The sequence below is a fragment of the Cydia amplana genome, chromosome 14 (assembly GCF_948474715.1).
Source record: "Cydia amplana chromosome 14, ilCydAmpl1.1, whole genome shotgun sequence".
NCBI lineage: Eukaryota > Metazoa > Arthropoda > Insecta > Lepidoptera > Tortricidae > Cydia > Cydia amplana.
Window position 1 is genome coordinate 14,505,058 of NC_086082.1, and position 12,727 is coordinate 14,517,784.

Here is a 12,727-nt window from a genome sequence, read left to right on the forward strand (position 1 = left end):
CTATTTGGCAAAGGACTATACATACATATATCTTTGACCTGAGTGTCCCTATGTCTGACCCTGTCAATAACCTTGTTTTAATATGCGTTAACGCGAACAATGATATCAGCCATCCTGTAGGTATTATTGTAATAATATAATGTGACGAATTGCTTTAGGCACGGGTAGTGTTATTGGTGGCCGGAAGTATGTTTTCAATCGGTACCTATGGTTAAAAACATTGTTCTTGTAAATCACTATCACTACATAGTATAAAACAAAGTCGCTTCCCGCTGTCTGTCCCTGTATGCTTAGATCTTTAAAACTACGCAACGGATTTTAATGCGGTTTTTTTAATAGATAAAGTGATTCAAGAGGAAGGTTTATGTATAATTTGTTAACCCGTGAGAAGCCGGGGTGGGTCGCTAGTCTGTTTATAAAAAGCATTTAATTTAAGTAACATGAATTTATTTATTATTTTGTTTATTGACTGGTAAAAAAGCGGCCAAGTGCGAGTCGGACTCGCCCATGAAGGGTTCCGTATTTAGGCGATTTATGACGTATTAAAAAAAAACTACTTGCTAGATCTCGTTAAAACCAATTTTCGGTGGAAGTTTACATGGTAATGTACATCATATATTTTTTTTAGTTTTATCATTCTCTTATTTTAGAAGTTAGGGGGGGGGGGGGGGGGACACACATTTTACCACTTTGGAAGTGTCTCTCGCGCAAACTATTCAGTTTAGAAAAAAATGATGTTAGGAACCTCAATATCATTTTTGAAGACCTATCCATAGATACCCCACACGTATGGGTTTGATGAAAAAAAAAAATTTGAGTTTCAGTTCGAAGTATGGGGAACCCCAAAAATTAATTGTTTTTTTTTCTATTTTTGTGTGAAAATCTTAATGCGGTTCACAGAATACATCTACTTACCAAGTTTCAACAGTATAGTTCTTATAGTTTCGGAGAAAAGTGGCTGTGACATACGGACGGACAGACAGACGGACAGACAGACATGACGAATCTATAAGGGTTCCGTTTTTTGCCATTTGGCTACGGAACCCTAAAAAGTGTATAAAATAAAAGCATATAAAAAAAAACGCTTCGGTTTTGTTTTTTTGTGCAGTCAGCAGAAGTTTCTAAGTGGGCGAGGTGGTCAAAATTACCTTGATGCGCTCTTATTCTCTTAACAATAAAGACGCGTCAAGATCATTTTGAACGACTCGCCCGGTTAGTAACTATTGCTGCTGACTGTGCAAACCATTGGGCCATCAAGTCTAAAATTTCACTTTAAAATCAGTCACCAATCTATAGCTTATTCTCATTATTTTTGTATTTTTTGTGATTTTAAAGTTTAAAAACTAGTGCCTACGCCAATTCCTGGGATAAGTTGCGAAGCGGACCCCAGGCTACCATGAGCCGTGGCAAAATGCCGGGACAAACGCGAGGAAGATGATGATGTGATTTTAAAGTTTAAGTCAATATGTAATTGATTAATATGAATCTTAGTATTCTCAGCAAATAAAATACATCTTACTTGACTCACCGAACATTGAGAATGAGTCCATACTTATATCGCGAATCGTCACGTTGCAAATAAGCTCACGGGTATTATAGTAATGTACTTAGTCGCTCAGCTAAGTATTTATTTCACGATAAAAACTTTAAAGTTAGTAGGAAATAGTGGCAATAAAAAATCAGAAATAGAAAATCATTAGAAACTCTTACGATAATTGCATATTCAAATCGTATCCTTGTTATTTTCTTTAAGTACCCATAACTTAGGCATTTATGTTATTTATTGGTTTGTTCAACTCGGTATTCGATATACGTACGCCAATTCCTGGGATAAGTTGCCAAGCGGACCCCAGGCTACCATGAGCCGTGGCAAAATGCCGGGACAAACGCGAGGAAGATGATGATGTGATTTTAAAGTTTAAGCCAATATGTAATTGATTAATATGAATCTTAGTATTGTATAATGTATAGAGAAAAAAATACATAGAGTGCTCACTCCACACATCAGTTCAGACTATTAATTTCAGTGTCTACATCTAGCATCGAGTAGCGGAACTATCGGTACTGCTACTTGACAATAGATGTAGCACCGACCGGAAAGTCTTATCTCAACAGCATAAGACTTTCCGGTCGGTGGCTACATCTATTGTCAAGTAGCAGTACTGATAGTTCCGCTACTCGATGCTAGATGCTAATAGTCTTTTTGGTACTAAAACTGATGTATGGAGTGAGCACTCTATGTATTTTTTTCTCTATGGTATTGTTTTGTTTTGTATTTGACAGTGCCTCAACGTTCTGGTAGCAGCCGGCGCGGCGGGCGCCGACAGCAAGCAGTTGTCTTCATACAAAACGGTCCACTCCTGCGCATGTACCCCGGGAGACGCCAGAGTAAGTCTTTATTGTACCATAGAGAAAAAAATACATAGAGTGCTCACTCCATACATCAGTTCAGACTATTAATTTCCGTGTCTACATCTAGCATCGAGTAGCGGAACTATCAGTACTGCTACTTGACAATAGATGTAGCACCGACCGGAAAGTCTTATCTCAACAGCATAAGACTTTCCGGTCGGTGGCGACATCTATTGTCAAGTAGCAGTACTGATAGTTCCGCTACTCGATGCTAGATGCTAATAGTCTTTTTGGTACTAAAACTGATGTATGGAGTGAGCACTCTATGTATTTTTTTCTCTATGATTGTACTAACGTTTATCTACGCTAAGTTTGCACCGACTTTGACGGTGACAAAGTCTGGAAGTACAGTACGGTTACCATCAGTTTGTCACTGACATAAACGCCGTCGAGAACGTAATTTATTTTCTATACATCCCGTTTGCACTAATATGCGAGTGCGAGCGAGATGTATAGAAAGTAAATTACGTTCTCGACGGCGTTTATGTCAGTGACAAACTGATGGTAACCGTACAGGGGCCCGTTTCTCAAAAGCTTGTAACTTGTAAAACAAGCGGATGTCACTTTTTGACAGCTTTTGTTAGAAAGGGAGTTCCACTTGTATTACAAGTTACAAGCTTTTGATAAACAGGGCACAGATGTCATATTTTTATTAGAATTTGTGATGTTTGACAGTGACATTTTTACACTGCCACTGAAAACTCTGTGCAGAGCTAACTTTGGTCCATTTCTTAGTCTCCTGAGACTCAGATACAGTTGTTTTGATCTTGAATCTGGAACCCTTAGGGCCACTTGCACCATTCCACTAGCCCGGGGTTAACCGGTTAAACCTGGAGTTACCATGGTTACCAGTACAATTTGACGCTAGGTTAACGGTTTAACCGCTTAACCCCGGGTTAGTGAGATGGTGCAAGTGGGCCTTATATAGTTAGTTACTCAATAAAAAATCAAATAGATTGTGGAATACATATGTACGAAATAAAGGCGTACCTTACGGCGTAGACCCTACGTAAGAGTCTTAGGAGCCTATTTTTTTTTTTTTTGATGGAGCGGGAATGCATTTACGCACGGTGTGTGGGACTCGCCGCTCCTTATCCAGAGATGTACAAAATGGTTTTAAAAAAGCATTTAAATACAAAATGCAAAATACTTTTCAGATTTACTATTTCAAATGCAAAATACCAAATAGTTTTGCGTTTTGTATTTCAAATGCTAAATGCAAAATAGGTATTTTCAAAATACTTTTTCTAAATAAAATATCTTTTGACCAAATCTCGGATATTTTTATTTATTTTAGGTATTTATCATGAGAAATAGAGACACAATGCCGAGCCGAACAAAAACGTCTAATAACATGGTACCGTATGCATGACATTTTGGTCATAATAACCGGTTTAGACTCTCGCGCGAGCCACGAGACGAGCCGCGAGCCGCGCCACGAGACGCGAGTGTAAGCGGTAGGCTCGCGACTCGTCTCGTGGCTCGCAAGCTCGTCGAGCTAATATAATTTAAACACTAACGGCACGGCATAAGGTTTATAACCAATTGACAAGCCGAAGCCGAGTGTGTCGCGGCGAGCCACGAGACACGCCGCGAGCCGAGTCGCGAGTCTAAACGGCTATAAGGCGCAGGCGCGCACTCTGAACAAAGAAGAAAAAAAAACCGGCCAAGTGCGAGTCGAACTCGCGCACGGAGGGTTCCGCACCATCAACAAAAAATAGAGCAAAACAAGCAAAAAACGGTCACCCATCCAAGTACTGTCCCCGCCCGACGTTGCTTAACTTCGGTCAAAAATCACGTTTGTTGTATGGGAGCCCCACTTAAATCTTTATTTTATTCTGTTTTTAGTATTTGTTGTTATAGCGGCAACAGAAATACATCATCTGTGAAAATTTCAACTGTCTAGCTATCACGGTTCGTGAGATACAGCCTGGTGACAGACGGACGGACGGACGGACGGACAGCGGAGTCTTAGTAATAGGGTCCCGTTTTTACCCTTTGGGTACGGAACCCTAAAAAGGGCGCGCATGGCTAGCAGGGGCCTCTATCGGTCAAATTCGGCAATACAAGCGTCATTCGTTCATTTCATTTTGTTTGACTGGTAATGTTGGCTAAACTTAATCGCAAAGTATTTTGCATTTTGAAATGAATATTAAAAATGCAAAATACATCTCGAAAAGTATTTCAAATAAAATACAAAATGTTTTTTACTAAAAGGCATTTAAATGCAAAATACAAAATAGGTATTTTGCATTTTGTATTTGCATTTTAAATAGAAGTATTTCAAATAAATCGCATCTCTGTCCTTATCCCTCTCTTGGCGAGAGGGGGGGGAGAATTTGGCCCTACCCACTAAACCCACTCCGTCGTTTCATCCTCTTTGCCGTTCGTGAGGGCGCACTGGGATCGATATCATTCCACCACGGTGCAATGAGTGACTGTTATGTGTATGGGAGCGACATACTTAACGCAGCACTTGAAGTGAAAACTTAGCGTGGTCGGACTCCAATAAGGCTGAACAATGGTAGTGATTATACCGAGGTAAAGGCGCCTTTGAATGGGCGACGATCCTCAGCAAATAATATACTTATCTTACTTGACTCACCGAACATTGAGAATGAGTCCATACTTATATCGCGAATCGTCACGTTGCAAATAAGCTCACGGGTATTATAGTAATGTACTTAGTCGCTCAGCTAAGTATTTATTTCACGATAAAAACTTTAAAGTTAGTAGGAAATAGTGGCAATAAAAAATCAGAAATAGAAAATCATTAGAAACTCTTACGATAATTGCATATTCAAATCGTATCCTTGTTATTTTCTTTAAGTACCCATAACTTAGGCATTTATGTTATTTATTGGTTTGTTCAACTCGGTATTCGATATTTAATGTTAAATGTACGATTACTGTTTGATTAGATGCTGATTCTGTTGGCTATTTAAACTGCTGCGTTACTAATAGTTGGCTGGTTGCGTTTCTACACTTTCTATCTACTTTATAGTACTTTACCTATTTAACTCTATGTGGCTGGTAATATAGCTGATGATGCCATGTTTTTACTAAAATTAAGATATTAATATTGTAACCATGTTACAACTCACAGCCTCTCATTATGATTAAGGTTAACTGGAAGAGATCCCATATAGGGATAAGTTCGCCTTTGTTGTATTTAATTTACTCTGTAACTGATTTCTCATGTTTTTTATGTTTATGTATACATACATACATACATGATTGCTTCAATGAGTAAAGTCAGCATCAAATATATATAGTGACTGTCAAAGTGGCTAAATATCTATTAACATACAAATAAAGATATGTTCCGATATATTTGGCCACTTTCGCCGATATTATCTATTTGATGCCGACTGTACCTAATACCTGAACCTAACTAGGGTGGAAGACACTGGACCTTGTATTTGCCTACCCCATTGCACCAAAAACTAAAACATTTAATTATTTTTGCAGTGCGCTCTACCAAACTGCATAAACGCCAATGGAACCCGCTCGCCGTTCTACCTGCACGCGCCAGAACGCGAGCGCAGGGGTTCCGTAGCTGAACGCAGGGGTTCCTTACCCTCCACACCGATTGGGTCCATAAGCTCAAGCCGCTCCGGGCCGGCGGATGGGTTGTATGTCAACCCGATGCAGAGGGCGTCCACCACCGTCACACATCATAGCTCATCGGGGGAGGACAGCTCAGGTTTGTTATGTTCTTGCTATTGTTTCCAAGGTTACAGCTTACATATTGAAGTTTAGACAAAAGAGTAGGGGTTACGTAAAATCGCGCAGGGGTTCCGTAGCTGAGCGCATGGGTTCCGTAGCTGAGCGTAGGGGTGCCTTACCCTCCACGCCGATTGGGTCCATAAGTTCAAGCCGCTCCGGGCCAGCAGATGGGCTGTATTTCAACCCGATGCAGAGGGCGCCCACCACGGTGACACTGACAGATCGGTATCGTATCGCTGTGACGTCTTATGAGCATTTTTCGAATTGGGCCATTAGGCGTGCAATTGTGCATCTTATTACGTATGTTAGCTTATACAATTACTGATAACATAGCTAATCCAACCAGTTCTAGCTTCACAATTATCACTAATGCAACACTTAAATCGTATGTTACCTATTTGATACGCAACACTGTAATACAGTTATTTTTACTTCACAAAAAGCTACTTTGTAATATATAGGTACGTAACACCCAATCTTCTGAAGATAATCCATTTGTTTGCAGCGTTGTAATATTAGTCAGGGAGACGATTGGAAAAATTAAGTATCGTATGATGACGCAAACATACGTTTCTTCTCTTCAGAAATGACCTAGCCATAACTATCAAGTAAATTGCTGAGAACAAGATATTGGAAATGAGTTATTATAAAAATCACACGCGATTTCTTTTAGGTTTGTAAACAAAGTCCGTACATACATATTTTTTTGCAATTTTATAGGCATGCATTGCACTATTAGGCACCATGCATTCATCCTATTGATAAATGGCGTTACTTATTCATAAACACGCTACAAGCCTCAATCAGCCATTAATTGTTTGTCTTTATCCGTCATTTTGACTTATGTATTTGTAAGAAAGGGGTAAAGAAAAAACATAGATTAAGTAATTGAGACTAGCAAAGTTTTCTTGGTTTTATGAATAAGGGGGAAAGTATGTACGTCGACATAGCATTACCTCCATCCGCCTCACGAACTATACTAGGCTTATACCAACTGATAGACGTGAAAAATCATCGCCGCATCTAATAGGTCGATAGCAGGACGGAAGTGTTCAATTACAATCGAACCGATTAGCCATCCTCTTCATTCTAATCGAGTTAGAGCAGGACAATGAAAGTTCGATAGTCGATTAGTGCTACGGTGAATAAGGGTGCAAGGAAGTATTAGTTAGGTAATTTTTTGCACATGAATAAGCATTAGTTTTCCTGATGTGGTGTTGTGCGGTCGTATTATGTTAATGCGCTTTTCTTTCTGAGTTGTTCTTTGTGAATTATTTGGTAAGATGAGTGTGGTTGGCAAGACTATGTGGCGGTCGTGGACGGTGGAGCATCACTCTATGCCGTTTGACGGTTATGGAGGTTTGAGTTTTTTGGTGAAATTTTTAATTGTATCAGATTTACTGCTTGAAAGTATAAATATCTGAAAAAGTCTCTTGGTTTAGATAATTAGGAGTACCTACGTATTAAAAAAAGTTCTTTTAAGTAAATATTTTCAGCTTACAAATGGTAATTTTTTGATTTAAGTATTGAAATACTGTTTGAATAAATTAATATCCTCAGAGAGTTTGAATTATTCGTAAATATTCAGTGAACACCTTTGTAAACTAGTTTAACATACAGAGTACCTATCATTCTAAGACTTATACTTAATAGGTGTGTGACTGTGTGTCTCATATCCATTCGTTAGCACCAAATATTATATTATCCCCAAATAGTAGTGATACTCCCAAAATAGTCTACCATTTGTAAACCCCTCGTGTTCTAACCAAATGTTGGTAGAAAGGCATTGAAAGTCTAAATTTTGAATTTCATTTGCAGCCTGCTCCGCCTCGGACGCTGACGCCAGCAACGCCAGCGGCTGGTACCTCCACAACGCCACCCCAACCCCGAACGCACCAGCAGCTCTGTACCAGCGAGTCAGGGACCTGTTCCACACCCGCTCCCCTGGGCCGAGAGTGCCGGCTGAGGGGCAGGAGGCGCCCGTTATGACTGGTAAGTCTTCAGACCTTGGCATCTCCACAACAGTCCCTAACGCACCAGCAGCTTTATACCAGCGAGTCAGGGACCTGTTTCACACCCGCTCCCCTGGGCCGAGAGTGCCGGCTGAGGGGCAGGAGGCGCCCGTTATGACTGGTAAGTCTTCAGACCTTGGCATCTCCACAACAGTCCCTAACGCACCAGCAGCTCTTTACCAGCGAGTCAGAGACCTGTTCCACACCCGCTCCCCTGGGCCGAGAGTGCCGGCTGAGGGGCAGGAGGCGCCTGTTATGACTGGTAAGTCTTCAGACCTTGGTATCTCCACAACAGTCCCTAACGCACCAGAAGCTCTTTATCAGCGAGTCAGAGACCTGTTCCACACCCGCTCCCCTGGGCCGAGAGTGCCGGCTGAGGGGCAGGAGGCGCCCGTTATGACTGGTAAGTCTTCAGACCTTGGTATCTCCACAACAGTCCCTAACGCACCAGCAGCTCTTTACCAGCGAGTCAGAGACCTGTTCCACACCCGCTCCCCTGGGCCGAGAGTGCCGGCTGAGGGGCAGGAGGCGCCCGTTATGACTGGTAAGTCTTCAGACCTTGGCATCTCCAGAACAGTCCCTAACGCACCAGCAGCTCTTTATCAGCGAGTCAGAGACCTGTTCCACACCCGCTCCCCTGGGCCGAGAGTGCCGGCTGAGGGGCAGGAGGCGCCTGTTATGACTGGTAAGAGTCTTCAGACCTTGGCATCTCCACAACAGCCCCTAACGCAACAGCAGCTTTATACCAGCGAATCAGAGACCTGTTCCACACCCGCTCCCCTGGGCCGAGAGTTCCGGCTGAGGGGCAGGAGGCGCCTGTTATGACTGGTAAGTCTTCAGACCTTGGTATCTCCACAACAGCCCCTAACGCAACAGCAGCTTTATACCAGCGAGTCAGAGACCTGTTCCACACCCGATCCCCTGGGCCGAGAGTGCCGGCTGAAGGGCAGGAGGCGCCTGTTATGACTGGTAAGAGTCTTCAGACCTTGGCATCTCCACAACAGTCACTAACGCACTAGCAGCTTTATACCAGCGAGTCAGAGACCTGTTCCACACCCGCTCCCCTGGGCCGAGAGTACCGGCTGAAGGGCAGGAGGCGCCTGTTATGACTGGTAAGAGTCTTCAGACCTTGGTATCTCCACAATAGACCCTAACGCACCAGCAGCACTGTACCAGCGAGTCAGAAGCCTGATGTTCATCGCTCCCCTGGGCCCGATCCTCCTGGGCTCATCCGAGCGCACCAGCTGCATTGTTCTTTCCACGGAAATTGTGGATAGGGGTTTTCTTGGAAAATGTTATATGTGTTCCAAGCCTAAGGGTACCCTATGCTCTATGTGCATAAGGTTTCTGTAATGGATATCCACATATGATTTTTCAAATCTCATAGGTTCATAATGGTGCCAAATAAAAAAAAAACTATGATTAAGTGGCAATATATTGACATATTTTCAGAAAAATATTTATACAGCCAAATGCCTAGTTTAGCCAGTTAATTTCCTAGGTGTTCTTCTAATATAACAATTTTAAAGGTATTTTCTTGAATTTCGCGGTCCATAGCTTGTTAGCTTATGATAATTGGTTGCGTTTCCTACACAATTATTCACGCGCTAAGTGTGAAAAGAATAATTAGTTTGTTCAACTGGAACATTGATTATGAAATAATAAAACCACGATATAATTGTTTGCGTAAATACTTAACACCTGTTAAATTCAATTATTAACCAATTTTATATCATTGCATGCATAAAACGTTATGAAGCTTAAGGTCTAAGAGTTGGCGTTACAAAATCGAATACTTTTTTTTTCTTAGCCTATTAGAGTGTCCCACTCATCTCATCATCTCATCTCATCTCATCCCACTGCTGGGCAAAGGCCTCTCCTCTTTCCCACCATTTGGTCCTATAAAATACACACTCCGCCATGATTTACAAAATGTATCAAGGTCATCCCGCCATCTCCGTTTTGGTCTTCCTCTGCCCCAAGATAAAATGGAGAAATAAAATACTGTGGTACTTGAACTTGTGTAAAATGTAAGTGCGTCCAGATTAGCCGAATGCGTCGCTCTACCGTTGCACGCGCATCGCTTACGAGCTTTTGATAGCGCGTCCTGCGGGCGCAGCATGGTTCCATTTTTATCGCCTGTCACTATGTCCGTCACTTTCGCACTTACGTACTTGTTAGAACGTGACAGGCATGGTGACAAGCGATAAAAATGCGACCGTGCTACCGCCGCCGCAAGCTAGGGCGTACCTGCGTTAGAGCGACTCCTGCAAGATTTTTTTAAACGCCATTATAGGTGTGTTCGGGCAATCTAAACGCACTTAACCAGTAGTAGATTCTCGTAAATTTTTATACATATTCTCTAGTTAAATAGATCCTATCGATTACACTAACAACAATCTAATTTCAAATCATTATTTTATTTCCAGTAAAAGCCGAGATCCACGGCTCAGAAGCGACCACGGTTCCCGAGCAGTCAGACAGCGACAGTGGAGCCGAGGCGACGCGTCGCGACCACCACTATGAAGACATCTACATGCCCAAAGAAGAACAACACCAAAGGAGAAGGTAGGCATAGGCAGCTTGAGCCATCAGGGTTCTGGAACAGTTTGATAGTGACAGTGGAACCGAGGCGACGCGTCGCGACCACCACTATGAAGACATCTACATGCCCAAAGAAGAACAACACCAAAGGAGGAGGTAGGCATAGGCAGCTTGAGCCACCAAGGTTCTGGAACAGTTTGATAGTGACTGTGGAGCCGAGGCGACGCGTCGCGACCACCACTATGAAGACATCTACATGCCCAAAGAAGAACAACACCAAAGGAGGAGGTAGGTTGCTTTAGCCACAAAGGTTCTGGATCAGTTTGAGATTGACTGTAAAGGCAACGCATCGCGACCACAACTATGAAGACATGTAGGTACATGCACAACAGCAACAGCAATTCAAAGAAGGAGGTAGGTAGATTTGTTTGTCGAAATTAAACTCTCGTGAGATATATTTTAAACTGTTTAGACGACAAACGTTTCACTCACTTAAACCCCCGCCGGGCCGAACCATGTCGCCAATATGCAACTAAAAATTTAAGTGAGTGAACCCGTTGTCGTCTAAACAGCTTTATTCCAGGCGGTCACCGTTCCAGAAGTCGGTCTATACCAAATATACTTTTGTCTGGGCTATTAGTTTGACGTTGTTTTATATTTGAACAGGAGCAGTTCCCGTGACTCTGGCAGCCACAGCAGGCCTGGCAGCGCGGCGCTCATCGTCGACTACACCACCAAAGAAGGCATCGACAGGTTAGTATTATCGTAATCTTAGTAATAACAGTAAAGTTCTAACCATGACTAAACTGGCGTGCAGCGTGTAGCGTCATCTAGTTTAGACGCCAAAAGCACACATAATGATCGTAGAGATAAATAAAAGTAGTCAGAGGTGTAAGGGAGCGTTCAAGTATTACGTAACGCAATTTTCTGACATTTTTGACCCCCCCTCCGCCCATGTAACGCGCCGTAACGTTTTTCTGTACCCCCCCGCCCCCTAGTAAACCGTTACGTAACCACCAAGTGACCATTTTTTTTACCTAAAGGCTACAATTATGTGGCGTAAAGTACCTGCCGGCCTAGGCCGGCAAGCCAAGGTGACAATCGCTATCTCTTGGACAACGAAACGCTTTGTGTCTCTCTATCACTCACTCTTCCATATTAGTGCGACAGTCACAGTTGCGTTTCGATCGCTACGGAGCGATAGCGATTGTCACTTTGGCTAGGCCGGCTGAAGGGTTAAAATAAATGTTACGTAACGCGTAGTTCAAACCCCCCTTCCCGCCCCTGTAACGCATCGTAACGTTTTACAAGACCCCCACCCTCCACCACCACCACACTAAGTATCAAAATAATATGAGTGCCGTATCGCTCCGGGGCGGTCTATCGTCCTACACTACCAAAACGTAATATCTAGAATATCAGTGACATTAAATTTGAACCTTAATACTATGACGATACCGGTTGTTTTTCAATATGAATGTTGTACTAGCACGTGCTAACTCGGGAGCTAGCGGCAATGCGATAATAGAGACAATGGCCTTTGTTTGAAAGATTAACGTTTGAAGCGAAAAGTTCACCTCAGAAGAGCCGTACTATATCTAAATCTGTCCTTTTTTGGGGCAGTATGTTTTGGAACTTCTAATAGTAAGTCTTTTAATACATTTGTTTCTGTTGAACAGCATAAGCAAGGCATACGAAGAGGTATCCCCTGCGCCCGAGAGCCACGCCAAATCCACCATCGCCACCAAACTGGCTGCGCTCACACATAAGGCACAGAACTTCGTAAGTACCGACATTAGTGATACTAGTGGACATCGCGCCTTGATCAACGATGAGACCATCATTATAAACTAAAACGGGACCTAATTGCGTATAATTGGCCATTTTGTGTGTGCCAAACTTCATATGTAAAGTTTCACTGTTCTATAATCTAAATACTTTGTATTAGGTCGATACATACAACTTCGATCGAAGCACGCTCCATGCTACCTAAAGGTGACGTTCAGATGTCAACTGTAGCTACATTACTG

The 12,727-nt window shown here is 42.5% G+C and overlaps 1 protein-coding gene across 1 annotated transcript in view; it reads left to right on the forward strand.

Annotated features, from left to right (window-relative positions):
- LOC134654231 (espin) overlaps positions 1-12,727 on the forward strand; it is a 194,352-nt gene that overhangs the window by 153,435 nt on the left and 28,190 nt on the right. The window contains exons 5-10 of the mRNA XM_063509701.1: positions 2,284-2,388; positions 5,884-6,118; positions 7,960-8,133; positions 10,583-10,721; positions 11,364-11,450; positions 12,377-12,479. Of these exons, the coding sequence (XP_063365771.1) occupies positions 2,284-2,388; positions 5,884-6,118; positions 7,960-8,133; positions 10,583-10,721; positions 11,364-11,450; positions 12,377-12,479 (843 nt within the window). The remainder of the gene's footprint in view (positions 1-2,283; positions 2,389-5,883; positions 6,119-7,959; positions 8,134-10,582; positions 10,722-11,363; positions 11,451-12,376; positions 12,480-12,727) is intronic.